The sequence below is a fragment of the Saprolegnia parasitica genome, assembly GCF_000151545.1.
Source record: "Saprolegnia parasitica CBS 223.65 unplaced genomic scaffold supercont2.324, whole genome shotgun sequence".
Classification (NCBI taxonomy): Eukaryota; Oomycota; class Saprolegniomycetes; order Saprolegniales; family Saprolegniaceae; genus Saprolegnia; species Saprolegnia parasitica.
In genome coordinates, this window is record NW_012156718.1 from 1 (window position 1) to 11,806 (window position 11,806).

The following is an 11,806-nucleotide window of genomic DNA, read 5'->3' on the forward strand; positions in this document are numbered from 1 at the left end:
CACGCATACGAGAGCACGTCGTGGCGCAGGACGCGAAACGAGCGTTGACAACACGGCGCAGCCATCGCGCTGGTCGCTGACTTGCAGACATGGCGAGTCGGGCTTGGGCGCAAAGAGGCCTGTGTAGCCATGCGCGGCGAGCTGCGGCTCGAACCAATCGTGAAAGTGATCGACTTCTTCCAAGCACACAACGTCGGGCGCAAAGCGCAGAATCTCATCGAGAAGACTACACGCAAGATGGTACCATGAGAGTTGCGGGCTTGAGTAGAAAGGACGTACGGCTGCCGGCGATGGGCCCACGCCAAGGACCCCGGCGGTGCGAGTGTAAAGCCGCCGTGGTCGTCGCGGAGGCCGCTCAACCCATCGGCGAGCACATTGAACTGGAGGATGGTGAACGGTGGTGTGTCCGAGGCTGCGGCCAGCGACTTAAGGCTACGCGGGTACAGCCCGGTCATGACGAAACAGCAATATCACGTTTGGAGGGTATTGGAAGATACGAATAATATGTATCACAGGTTTTATCTCGAACCACTCCATCATCATCCGTGTCGCCAACGCCATCCTTGGACTGCCGCGGTGCTGGCCGCGATGATAACGACGGCGTGCGCATACGGACTTCTGGAGGCATGGCCACAGGTTTCTGTATTGAACTAATAGCCCGGCGGTCTTATCATGCCCGTGCTTGGAGGGCCTCCAAGCAAGATGCGCCTCCAATGGAGGCGCATCTTGCTTGCGGACTTTGGCGAGCCGCTCGTTCTACCTACTCATGTGCCCTCGTCGAACACACTGCATGTTGGCGGCATAGCAGCCGTGGTGCACCCACTGCCGTCGGGTCGTGACAGCTGTTTGCATCGGGACGCATATTCAGTGCCCCAGCTTCCTCTGGCGTAAGCTTCTACATTTCCACCAAGGGAATAATTCCCTTGATTTCCACAGTCGTTCACAGCCACCGTCAACGAAGAGGACTACATCATGAAACGTCCAAGCGTTTCATCCTGCTGCGTGCGTCTCGGCGCATGTCATTAGCGTTTTTGAAATGACATGGGGGTAGATGCGAGTCGACGCGTCACGTCCGCAAGCAAAGCGCTTCAGTTGTGAAATCTTTCGATAAAAGAGCCTGCGGGGCATGTGCGACACCACGCTGACATCTGCTGCGACCGTCGGCACCCGCTGTGAGCTCTGTCCGTACGCTCAGCGCCTCGCACGCTCGATAAAATACTGGGAAGAGCATGGACCTGCCGCAGAATAGAGGACAGAAAGCGCATTAGCTGGAATCGACGGTACTTGATGTTTGCCGTGTCATGCATTCTTGACGCTGTGGGTTCGTACGATCGCCTGCAGAACCTTGCGTACCACATCCTTGCGCAATGGCAAATGACAACCATCTGCTGCCGCCAGATGGCTCGTCGCTGGCAGCGATCGTGGCCGTCGTTCGTGCTCTTGTTGTGTACTATTCACTTTTCAAAATGCGCCCTGGTCTCTTTGCCCCCGCTCTTGCGCTCGCCGCCGCGACGTCGCCCAACGAGTGGCACCCGTGCCCACTCTACTCGGACGTGGGCACCGCGGCCGAACACAAGCAGTACGAAGCGTCGTACAACTTTACGGCCGAGTGCATTGAAATGTCGGCCCCGGTCTGCTACCCCGGCGTGTGCGAAGGCTCCAAGACGCTGACGCTCTTTCTCAAGCGCATCCCTGCCACGCACCCGACGACGCCGGCCAAGGCCGTGTGGCTCATGCAAGGCGGTCCCGGTGCAGCGTCCGATGCGAGTACGTTTTTTGGCATATTTCTGCGATTTCACACTCTCGACTACTCTAGTGGAGCCGTCCATGGCGCAGATCTACGAAGCCGCCAACGGCACCATTAGCCTGTACACGATGGACCACCGCGGCGTCGGGCGCAGCTCGCCCTTGTCGGCCATCTGCCCTGATGTGGCAATGGCCGAGATCGAGACGCTTGACGTGGCGCACACCAAGTGCTTCAAGAAGCTCAAGGCCAAGTACGGTACGACCAACACGACGTCTCCATGCGAATATGATGTGACTCATCCCTTTGTAGGGCCCAACGCTGCCAAGGGCTTCTCGGTCACGAGCGCGGCCACGGACCTTGCGACAATCATCCAGAGCCCACTCCTCGCGGCCTCGGACGTCTTCGTCTACGGCGTGAGCTACGGCACGTACCTCACCGAGCGCCTCATGCACCTCGCGCCCAAGAACGTCAAGGGCTACATCCTCGACAGTATGCTGGCTGAGAGCCCGTTGAGCACGTACAGCGACTGGGACCGCGACGTTGCGCACGTTGGTACGTGGACCCTACCCCTCTTCTACCCAAGGGACTCATGCGTTTTTTTCGGTTGTAGAAAAGGAGTACTATCATTTCTGCGACAAGGACCCAGTGTGCGCGTCCAAGATTGGCCCCAATTCCAAGCAATTCGCATTTGACTTGTACAAAAGCTCGACGCGAACGACACGGCGTGTGCCCAAACGATTTATGCGGCCAAGGGAACTCCGTCCGATTTTGTGGGATCGACGCTTGCCGGCATGTTGACCAACTACAACCAGCGCAACTTGATTCCTGCGATTCTCTACCGCCTCGCCAAGTGCGTTGTCGACGTCGAGAGCGAAGCTACGTTCCTGACCGGTCTTCTCGGCCTTGCCTCGGAGGCCGACGAGACGGAAGGGCGCGATGACATTGTCCCCGGCGACGCTGAGACGGGCGAGTCGGTTAGCGACGACATTCTCTACAGCAACATTGTCTTCAACGAGATCTGGGAGTCGCCGTCGCCGTCGGTCGAGCGCCTCGAGAAGGACTCGTCCAAGCTCACGTGGCGAAGCAGCGACAAGATCTCGACGCTTCTCAAGGTCGGCAAGTACTGCCTCTACACGGGCGGCAAGGACGCCGTGTGCAAGCAGTTTGAAATCGCAGCGGGCTCCGAGTCGTTTGCATACGCCCATGACCAGTACTGGAACAAGACGGCGGCGGTTCCGGTCGGCGCGAGTGCCCTCTTGCTCTCGGGCGGCATTGACGTCCAGACGATCCCCAAGTATGCCGTGGCCCAGAATGCGTCCATGGCCGGTGACAAGAAGCTCCTTTTGCAGTTCCCGTTTGGCGGCCACAGCATCATCTCCACGACCAACACCGACCCCAAGGTAGAGAGCCACGCTTTTTATATCGATGTACTCATTGTGTATGGCTGTAGGACCCGACCAAGAACTGCGGCATGGACATCCTCAACATGTACCTCCAGTCGGGCGGCAACCTCAAGGCCATCAAGACCGACTGTATGGAAAACGTCCAGCCCCTCGATTTCACACTCATCCACGACGAGGCCAAGGCCCTCGAGCTCTTTGGCAACACGACCGACCTCTTTGGCGATGAAGAGCGCCGTGTGCGGGCGGCCGTGCAGAGCGAAATCGCCAAGGCAGACGCCAAGCACAGCACCGAGATGATTGCGCTCACCGGCGGCTTGGTCGCGTGCGTGCTTGCCGTCATGGGCATGGCTCTGTACGTCAAGAAGCAGCAGCGCGCACTGGCCAAGGACAGTACGGCGGCGGTCGAGTCAGAAGTCAAGGACGCCAAGGAAGATGGTGCGAAGGAGGAGTCTGCCTCGGACGACGCCACGGTCGCCCAGGTCTAAGTTGTCCATTCAATCAACTACTCATTTTATTGTCCACACAAGAAAATGCAAAATGTGCCATACTAGTATCCTTTCCAACTCTATATTTCCATTTGCATTTGAGGCTTGTGGAAGAGGAACATAAACACCATCATCCAGCAGCTCGCCACGGACGATGTCTACGTCGACGGCGCTATTAAACTAGCTACGGGACGTACCTCGTGGAGCGCCTTGTGCATCTCGCGCCCAAGAACGTCAACGATTACATTCTCGGTGACGTCATGAACGAGAGCCCCGTCTTGTGTTTCTTCGACTGTGACCGCGTGGTGACCGCTACGCTGCCGACGTGGGTATGTCACGCTGACATGAATGCAGGCTACTGGAACCGTCCTCATGGCAGTTGCACTTTTATTCATCGAAAGGGCATCTGCGATGCGATGCTACATTCGCACAATAAGTACTATGCCGGTACATCCCCGGGAGAGCACCGCGCACCGACGCGTCACGCTCTCGAACGTGTATTTTCTACTATAGATGTTATGTTATATTGTTGTAACAACGAAGATAACGCGAAACACGTTCATATATATCGTTGCTATAATTTACCATACGAAATTGAAAGGGACCTCATGTCGCGCTCGTTCCGAGGCGCGCAATCGTGTCGATCAAGACGGCGATATCGTTGTGCATTTCAATCTCATAGTACGTTTGATACGCGGCTTCGCACGCAGCGCGCCATTCGGTGCGCGGCACATTGTTGGCCACGAGCGCTTGAACCACGGGCTCAACGTCTTCCAGTGGCGCGAACGCGCCGTGGACTCGGTACCCAGAGTAGTCGTAGCCTTTTTGCAGCAGCGTCGTGCCATCGCTCAACGCTGTGCCCATGGTCCAGCTCGTCCAGCTACGCGTGTACCCTTGTAGCGGCTGCTTGGGGTCGTCCTCGATTCCTTGGACAAGCCGGAGGAACATGCTAGGCTCTTGAATCGTTCGAATGAGCAGGTTGTGTGTGGCATTCGTGTCGCGACAGTAGACAATGTCGTCGCCAAGACATTCCATCTTCTACATGCCATATCCAGAGACTCGTAGAAGGCAGTGACTTCAAACCTCGGTGGCCGCTGTGTTCTCGCATGCCGTCCGCACGGCGTGCAACGGAGACGGCACCACGTATTGCTGGTGCACGGCAGTACAGTGCGTGTTTTCAAGCTCCGAGACGCAGACGCGCACGAATGGCGAGCTCGTAACGTCACGCGGGAACGGTGCCTGCGCGTAGAGCTGTGGAAATCGCTGGTGGAGCTGGTCCATGATCCAGACAGCGCTAGTCGTGCGGCTCACGGGTTCGTCCAACAGGCCCGCCAAAGGGCGACTCGGCGACGACTGCTATCCACATGAAGTGCGTCAGTACTCAACTAGATAGCAGAGCCATCTAATGATCCTACCGGCGCTGTCACGCGCTGTACCCACGCAGCGAGCAAAGACGCGCGGGTTTCGGCTTCGGCGACTTGCTGCCGTAGAGCCCGTTGAACCTCTTGACTTGCCAAAGCCTCTTCCTCGAGCGCAAGTGCAATGTCTTTCCACGCAACGTGCGAGGTAGCACGCGCTTTCTGTGTTTGTTGACATTGCAGCTGAGCCAGGCGCTGCTCCAGGAGCGGGATTTCGTCGTCGAGTGCGCTCGCTTCGAGCGCGATGAGGTACCGGTACCGACGCTGGGCCTCGCGGTGTCGCTGGCGCTTCTCCTGCACAGGACGCAGCGTCGGATCGGCGTTGACTTGGAGGTCGTACATGCCTTGGCGAAACGACAAAGGTGGGGTCCACATGGCTGTAGTCAAACACGAAATGAAAAATGACCCACCGCGCTGACGGCTCCGTCTTGAAGTAGTAGCTAACCAATCAAAGAATGGTCGCACTGCCGTGATGCCGTGCCATGGTCAGCGCTGATTGGAGGCGCAACGCTCACACGCCACCCAGCATCCCCGTCTGAGCCAAACGACATGTGTTTTGACGCGCTCTCCCCAGTCTTGATGCCAAGTCATACGTGTCACGAGCATATGGCGACCCCAAACGTTTCTGTGCCATGCAAAAAAGCCAATCATCCACAGGACATCCTCTCTACGATTGCTCTGGTTGATGCGCTGCAGCAATATCCAGTGGTGCCTCCCAGCGATCAACGATGGAGGGTTTGCAAGTCTACCGGTATTACGAAGTTTGCTGCGCGGTCGACAGCATTTTCGTGAAGTTTGATTGGCTACACCGACCGCGACCGGTCGTGTGATTGGCCAAGCCGTGATAGTCGGTATCTTTGACGAAAATCGTGCTTATCCAGTTTGAAGGCAAATAGTTTAAAGGGACCGTGAATCGGAGATCGTGGCTTGTTTTTGTGCATGCCTAAAAAATCTCTCTCGTGCGCCAGGTGTCTTGCGAGTGGTGTGTAGTGTCTCCCATGGACCGTCAAGCTGTCGTCTGATTCTGCTCTCTAGCTTGCTCAAGGGGAAGATATGTTTGCTCCAGATATCTATGTCCACTCCAGTAACCCTCACACCCTTACACCCTTACACGATTTTTAAAGAACAGCCACAAAATATTGCCACCGTGCTTGAAGGTGGAATGAGCCAGTCCATTCTCATAAGAGTGGATTAAAACATTCATGTACCCTTGATTCTCGGAAGCATCGCATGTGTCGGTTATACTGTAAACGGCGCGCGGCGTAAACTTGAAGCACGCGTATGACTCCGGAACTCCTTCTACCGGAATTCTATTCGCGCCAATTTAAATTCGGTTGTCCCGTCGGGGCCTTATAGCTCGTGAAATCTCATTGTGTTGGCATATGGTAGGAGGACACATATCTTCAACATCAATGTATTTTGATGTTCTCGTTCGGCATACATGTACCGTAGTGAACGCTCCGCCTTGTTTGGTTTCTCATGGCTTGTTCGGTGAGATAAAGAGGGCGCGAGTCCTGCATGAACCACTCACTACACCTCGGGTGAGGTGTGGCGGGTAGCTTGGCAGAGATCGGAAAGAACAATGCTTGGCTCTTCCGAAAAGTCACTGGTTTCATTGAGCCGCCTGTTTAGAAAAGAGCCAAATAGGTACGTTTAGGCCAAATACATGGCGGCCAAATCGATGTTTCGGCAAACTCGACACACTGCTTCACGATCAACACGGTCGGCGACGAACGTCGCTATCTAGTACTGACCACGCTGGGTCGCCGCTTGGTGGATCTGTTCAGCGTATCTGCCCAACCACCAGACTGCACCCAAGGATGGCGCTAATGGTTGCGGCACCACTCCCGACAGCCAGCCACCTCGCTATTCGGATACGCCCCATTGAGGTACGTGTGGTAGAGGAGCCGATAGCGCTCATAGAGATCGTGTCGGGACGCCGACGCTGGAAGCGACCGCACTGCTTGTAAGTACCATGGCGACGTCGTCTCCAGCGGCAGAAAATCGCCGTCGCCCGCGTACCAGCTCGTCGACTCGTCGACCTCTTGAATCAGCGCTGCGTTTTTTGTTTATCCGTGATAAGACAATGCTACACTTGTCGTTGCGTCATTCAAGACGACATTGCATCTCATTTCGCAGTGCTACCAGTCCATCCACGTTAGCTTCAGTGGACCTGTGGGCACGAGATCGTCGTGCTCGATGCCGCGCGAGAGCGCCAAGATGCGTCCGTGCTCGCGAGTATACTGGATCGCAATGTTTTGTGGCGTGCTGCCATACTGAAAACGGACATTGCGCAGGTTTGGGACCACGTCTTCGAGCCTCTGCACCCACATTTTTTCCATCATATGCACCGCGCAAGGTACTACCGTTTGCTCCAAGTGTTGATTGTCAAAGGACCGAAAGACGGTCTCCAGTAGGTACGGGTCGACGCGGTGTTTCTGAACTACAAGGTGTGCACCAAGAGCACCCACGGGCGCCATGTGCAGGCGCAGGCCCGGCCCCGCGTCACCCGGTGCAAAGACGTCATCAAAGGCACGGTCCAAGTTGCATCGCATGTGCTGCAGAAGCCACTCAAAGCCTCGTCGGCGTGCCGATGGAGTCGTTCCGAGCACGCTGGCGTGGCGCCAGGAGGTCGTTGTCGGCAACGGCCAACGCTACAACGGGATGTGAGCGTGTCGTCGTACTAATACAAGTGTATTGTGGTAGAAGGCGCACCGCCAGTTGCATCGAGAGACAGTATGACCAGAGAGCCTGAGCGACGAGCTCTTGTCGCTGCAGCGAGGCGTGGAGATGTTGTTGGTGGGACACCCCGCGGTTCGACTCAGCGCGCAAGGCCATCGCGACGTTGCGCCAGTGGAGCAGACGCATCGACGTGAGCTTGTCGACGGTCGCTTGAAGCCGTGCGACATCGTCTTTGAGGCCTTGCTTCTCGAGAGGTGCTTCCGCACGTGCTCGCGGTCTCCATCGGCTCTTTCATTGCGCTCAAGTTGCAGCCGACGCGTTAAAACTTGGCGCCAGCTGTTTTGCTCGAAAGGCGGCGCTACGTACGTTGCCGAACCTTCCAGCCAAGAGCAAGGCGACGGCGGCACCGTGGTTGTGACTAGTCCTAACCCTATTGTAGTATTCGGGTAGAGGCACATGTACTACGATGTCGCGCTCTGTAGAAGAGGAGGTTGAGGCGATGGATGGACTCGCGCGGCGTCGTGAAGCTGTCGTAAAGGCGCTCGCTCCAACAACAAGGCTTGGTAGATTCTTGGTGTGTCTGTGGCGCGGTCGTGGCGAAATGCATCGGCCGGGGACAGCACAGCACGCGATCACTAGTCGTTTGCCGATCTCCAAGGTCGTGGCGATGTTAGGACGATGTTGTTTCCAGTGGGCGACTCATGTTGAATTGCCTCTATAAATCCAGTGACAGCGTCCGTGCGGTTGTGGCAGAGACGCGAACCTTGCTGGCTTAGAAAGCCCAAGTTTTGACCTTCTCCACCTTTTTCATGTCAACTGTTTTGCCAGAGTCCATGCTGCCAAACGAGCTGCCCAACGACGACGAGCCTGGAAGGATTGACAGCAAATGACACGATGGCGTACACCTATCCTTCTTAATCTGGAGCAACCCTCCTTGCGCATATGCATTGGTAAAGGCAACGATGGTCTGTCCACCATTCAATGGCTCTGGCGACAGCATGGAAGACCACAAGCCTCGGCGCTTAATGCAGATGGATACCTCGCGAGCCGCGGTTGCGGAGCTCGACGATGTTGCTGTTCGAGATGGTAGGCGCGACTTTGCCGTTTCACGATGCTGGCATCCGGTTGGGTAGGATTGTCCGGATACGCTGTCAAACTCCAAAGCGCGACCATGGCCGAAGAGCATGTGCTATGCTGGCACAACATTGAGGCGCTGCGCCGGCAGGTCCTGAGCTTCTTAAGCCCGCGCGAGATCCTCCGTGCATCAAGCACAAGTCGTGGCTTCCGCTTCGCTGCCCAGCACGTCGATGCCATCAGCCTCGTGCAGGCCACGCCGATGAACACCAGCCTCGCCCACGTCGCACGCTTCTTCCGCGGCGCACGGCAGCTGCGCCTGACGCAGTGCTACCTGCCCACAGACAGCTTGCACGCGCTAGCTACGTTTGCGCACCTCCGCGACCTCGATCTTTCGGACGTCGCCTTTCTCCAAGACGGCCACGTCGCCGCCATCACACGCGGTGCGTCGCAGCTCACATCCTTGACTGTTGTGAGCTGCCACTTGCTCGCCCACGTGCATATTTTCGCGCCACGCTCGCTGTCCCATGTGCGCTTTGAGCGCAACATGAACCTCAAGCAGCTCCAGATTAGCGGCGACAACGTGGTCGTGACGCACCTGACCGTCACCGCGTCCGCTACGTTCCAGCAAGCTGACGCGCTTGTCCACGCACTGCCGTCGCTGACGCACGCTTCGTTTGCCGAGTGCGGCATGCTCAGCCGCTTTGTGCTAGCGTCCGAGCATCCGTCGTTGCAGGGCTTGGACCTTTCTCGGTGTCATGTGCTCCTCGTTGTCGATGTACGGTATCCCGCCCTTTCTCCAAGTCGTCACGTAGTGTGCTCGTAGGTCCACACTCCACAGCTCCAGCGACTGGAGACCGAAGGCTCGATGCAGCTAACGCACTTGGCCGTGCGCTCGTCTTGCCTTCGAAGGCTGGAGGCGTGCGTGATGCTACACTTGCAGTCGGTCGCACTCGACTGCCCCGCCCTTGTGAAGCTCAACCTCACGGGGGCGTCACGCCTGACAGCGCGCGGTCTTCAGCTCCAATGTCCGCAGCTCAAGCGCCTCCTTGTGCACAGTACATCCCCTATCCACGCCGACGACTTTGTGCATCGATGAGCCCAACGCGATGCTTTCAAGAGCAACTCTTTGATCCTTGATAGCACCGTCAACGCTCGAATACGTTTGTGTAGAAATGAAAGGCGTGGCAATGGTTCCAGTATCCGAGTCGTTTTAGCTGGTGGACACTTGTTCAAAAGGCTCAACAGACACAATGCGCATTGTGGTCAGCAACGATGCAACAGAGAGTGCCACGTACAAAGACACGTCGTTTTCAAAGAAAGCAACTAGGGGTGGAAGAGCTCGACCACTTCTCGAATGGGGACGTTGCAGACAAAGCAGACTGCGGCTTGGAGCTCGACGGCGCAGCCCATGCACAGTGCCGCATGGCCGCAGGGTACGCAGACGGCGTTCTGCGATCCATTATCGCACAAAATGCACTGGGCCCGTGATCGACCGTCTTCCATCGACGGTGCCGACGGGGCAGACGCAACATCAGACTCCAAGACGACGAGAGCTTCTGTCAGGGCGACTGGAGCTTCCGTCAGGGCCTGAGCGATTGGAGCTTCGTTGAAGTCGCGGGCGGCTGGGATGTCGACTGATCGCTCTGCCGCCGGTGTGTCGACCTGCTTGGCGTCGTCTCGCACGGTGACCGCTGCTGGCGCCGTCTACTCCACGAATCCATGAGCTCTGGATCACAAGCTGCTGTCGTTCATACCGCGCCTTGTGCGAGAAAGGCTGACCACGCAGCAAACGAGGGTGCGTCGAGCGCAGCGAGCTCGAGCATTTCTTCGCTGCCAACGACCCCCGGGCCCTTGAGGCGCGCGCCTCGCACGAGGAGCGCAAACGGCTTGTCGTTGAACCACTTGTCCGATGTTGCCAGCTGCACAGGGGCCGTGGCATTGAGCATGAAAATTGAGCTAGACCACAAGACATGAGGTCAGAGAGTAGTGCATACGATTGGTACGAGTGTCTACCTCGGCGGGTGGCGCGACGGGTCCATGGCCTGGACATGGTAGAAAGCGACCTCGAGGTACGTATGCGACCCCACGCGCGAGACGATGGCCCAGCGCCGGGTCCAGGACCGCAGCGCGCGCAGCCCCGAGACGGCCGACGCGGCGTTCTCGACACTCTCGTAGACATAGCCCATGAAGAGGCGCGTCTGCGATGCCAAGAGCTGCTGAATCGCGCCCGACGCCGCGACGTGCTCGCCTTGGGCGAGGCTGGCGCGCACCATCTCCGTGGGCGCCAAGCCATGCGTGTTGAGCGAGAAGGGCGAGAGACCGACGGCCGGCGAGAGGAGGAAGCGCGCGGCGTTCACTGCGCCTTGAAAGCACGCGTAGTGCAGTGCGTTGTTGCCGCTATTGTCGCTTGCCATGACATTGGCGCCGTGCTGGAGCAAGATCTCGACGCAGGCCACGTGGTCTTTGGCCGCAGCGACTAGCAACGGTGTCCGGCCGTTGGATCCGCGGTACTCGAGCAACGCGGCTTGCTCGGCCGGTGACGTGGCAAGCGCTTGAGTGAGCGTGGCAATGTCGTTGTTTGCGGGGCGGCAAGGAAACGCGGTTGGCGTGGTTGTCGATGGTCAGCGCGGATTGGAGCGACGAGACGAGGTCGGTCACGTGAAGGCTACTGCAGAGCTCGTGGGCGGTCTTGGTGAGCGTGGCGCCAAGCTGATTAAGATCATGGCCGAGGTCGTTGGCCCACGACGTGGCCGCCGACGGCAGCTGGATCGTCACCGAAGGAATGCCCATGGGGATAGGCTCGGTCAAAATGAAAAATGACGTCTGCTCTTGCGTTGTCTCAAACCAGAAGAACGAATGTCGGTAGCACACGTGCATTCCCTCCCGGTGAATGGTGCTCCTTCGCCAACATTCTAGATCGACGTGCATCGTTTTTGATTGGGATCGCAACGTCATGATTACCTAACCCTTAGAACCCGCCATTTTCGTAGCGAA

The 11,806-nt window shown here is 57.4% G+C and overlaps 6 protein-coding genes across 6 annotated transcripts; 2 read left to right on the top strand and 4 right to left on the bottom strand.

Moving 5' to 3' along the window:
- Positions 1 to 39: 39 nt before the first annotated feature.
- SPRG_16592 (hypothetical protein) lies at positions 40 to 455 on the bottom strand (the record flags this gene model as incomplete). The annotated part of the gene is made up of 2 exons (XM_012355875.1): positions 40 to 226; positions 280 to 455. Coding segments are annotated over 2 exons (363 nt in total), but the record flags the coding sequence as incomplete, so codon positions are not given.
- Positions 456 to 1,466: 1,011 nt separating this feature from the next.
- SPRG_16593 (hypothetical protein) lies at positions 1,467 to 3,635 on the top strand (the record flags this gene model as incomplete). The annotated part of the gene is made up of 5 exons (XM_012355876.1): positions 1,467 to 1,767; positions 1,817 to 2,002; positions 2,057 to 2,400; positions 2,452 to 3,147; positions 3,198 to 3,635. 5 exons carry the CDS (start codon positions 1,467 to 1,469, stop codon positions 3,633 to 3,635), a joined length of 1,965 nt encoding a protein of 654 aa, XP_012211266.1.
- Positions 3,636 to 4,241: 606 nt separating this feature from the next.
- Positions 4,242 to 5,428, bottom strand: SPRG_16594 (hypothetical protein; the record flags this gene model as incomplete). Its single annotated transcript, XM_012355877.1, has 3 exons — positions 4,242 to 4,673; positions 4,719 to 4,991; positions 5,051 to 5,428. 3 exons carry the CDS (start codon positions 5,426 to 5,428, stop codon positions 4,242 to 4,244), a joined length of 1,083 nt encoding a protein of 360 aa, XP_012211267.1.
- A 1,451-nt stretch (positions 5,429 to 6,879) lies between these two features.
- On the bottom strand, positions 6,880 to 7,921 carry SPRG_16595 (hypothetical protein; the record flags this gene model as incomplete). Its single annotated transcript, XM_012355878.1, has 4 exons — positions 6,880 to 7,109; positions 7,227 to 7,374; positions 7,420 to 7,707; positions 7,769 to 7,921. 4 exons carry the CDS (start codon positions 7,919 to 7,921, stop codon positions 6,880 to 6,882), a joined length of 819 nt encoding a protein of 272 aa, XP_012211268.1.
- A 985-nt stretch (positions 7,922 to 8,906) lies between these two features.
- On the top strand, positions 8,907 to 9,908 carry SPRG_16596 (hypothetical protein; the record flags this gene model as incomplete). The annotated part of the gene is made up of 2 exons (XM_012355879.1): positions 8,907 to 9,587; positions 9,636 to 9,908. 2 exons carry the CDS (start codon positions 8,907 to 8,909, stop codon positions 9,906 to 9,908), a joined length of 954 nt encoding a protein of 317 aa, XP_012211269.1.
- A 164-nt stretch (positions 9,909 to 10,072) lies between these two features.
- Positions 10,073 to 11,602, bottom strand: SPRG_16597 (hypothetical protein; the record flags this gene model as incomplete). The annotated part of the gene is made up of 4 exons (XM_012355880.1): positions 10,073 to 10,516; positions 10,567 to 10,768; positions 10,826 to 11,340; positions 11,411 to 11,602. 4 exons carry the CDS (start codon positions 11,600 to 11,602, stop codon positions 10,136 to 10,138), a joined length of 1,290 nt encoding a protein of 429 aa, XP_012211270.1. The 3' UTR covers positions 10,073 to 10,135.
- Positions 11,603 to 11,806: the final 204 nt, after the last annotated feature.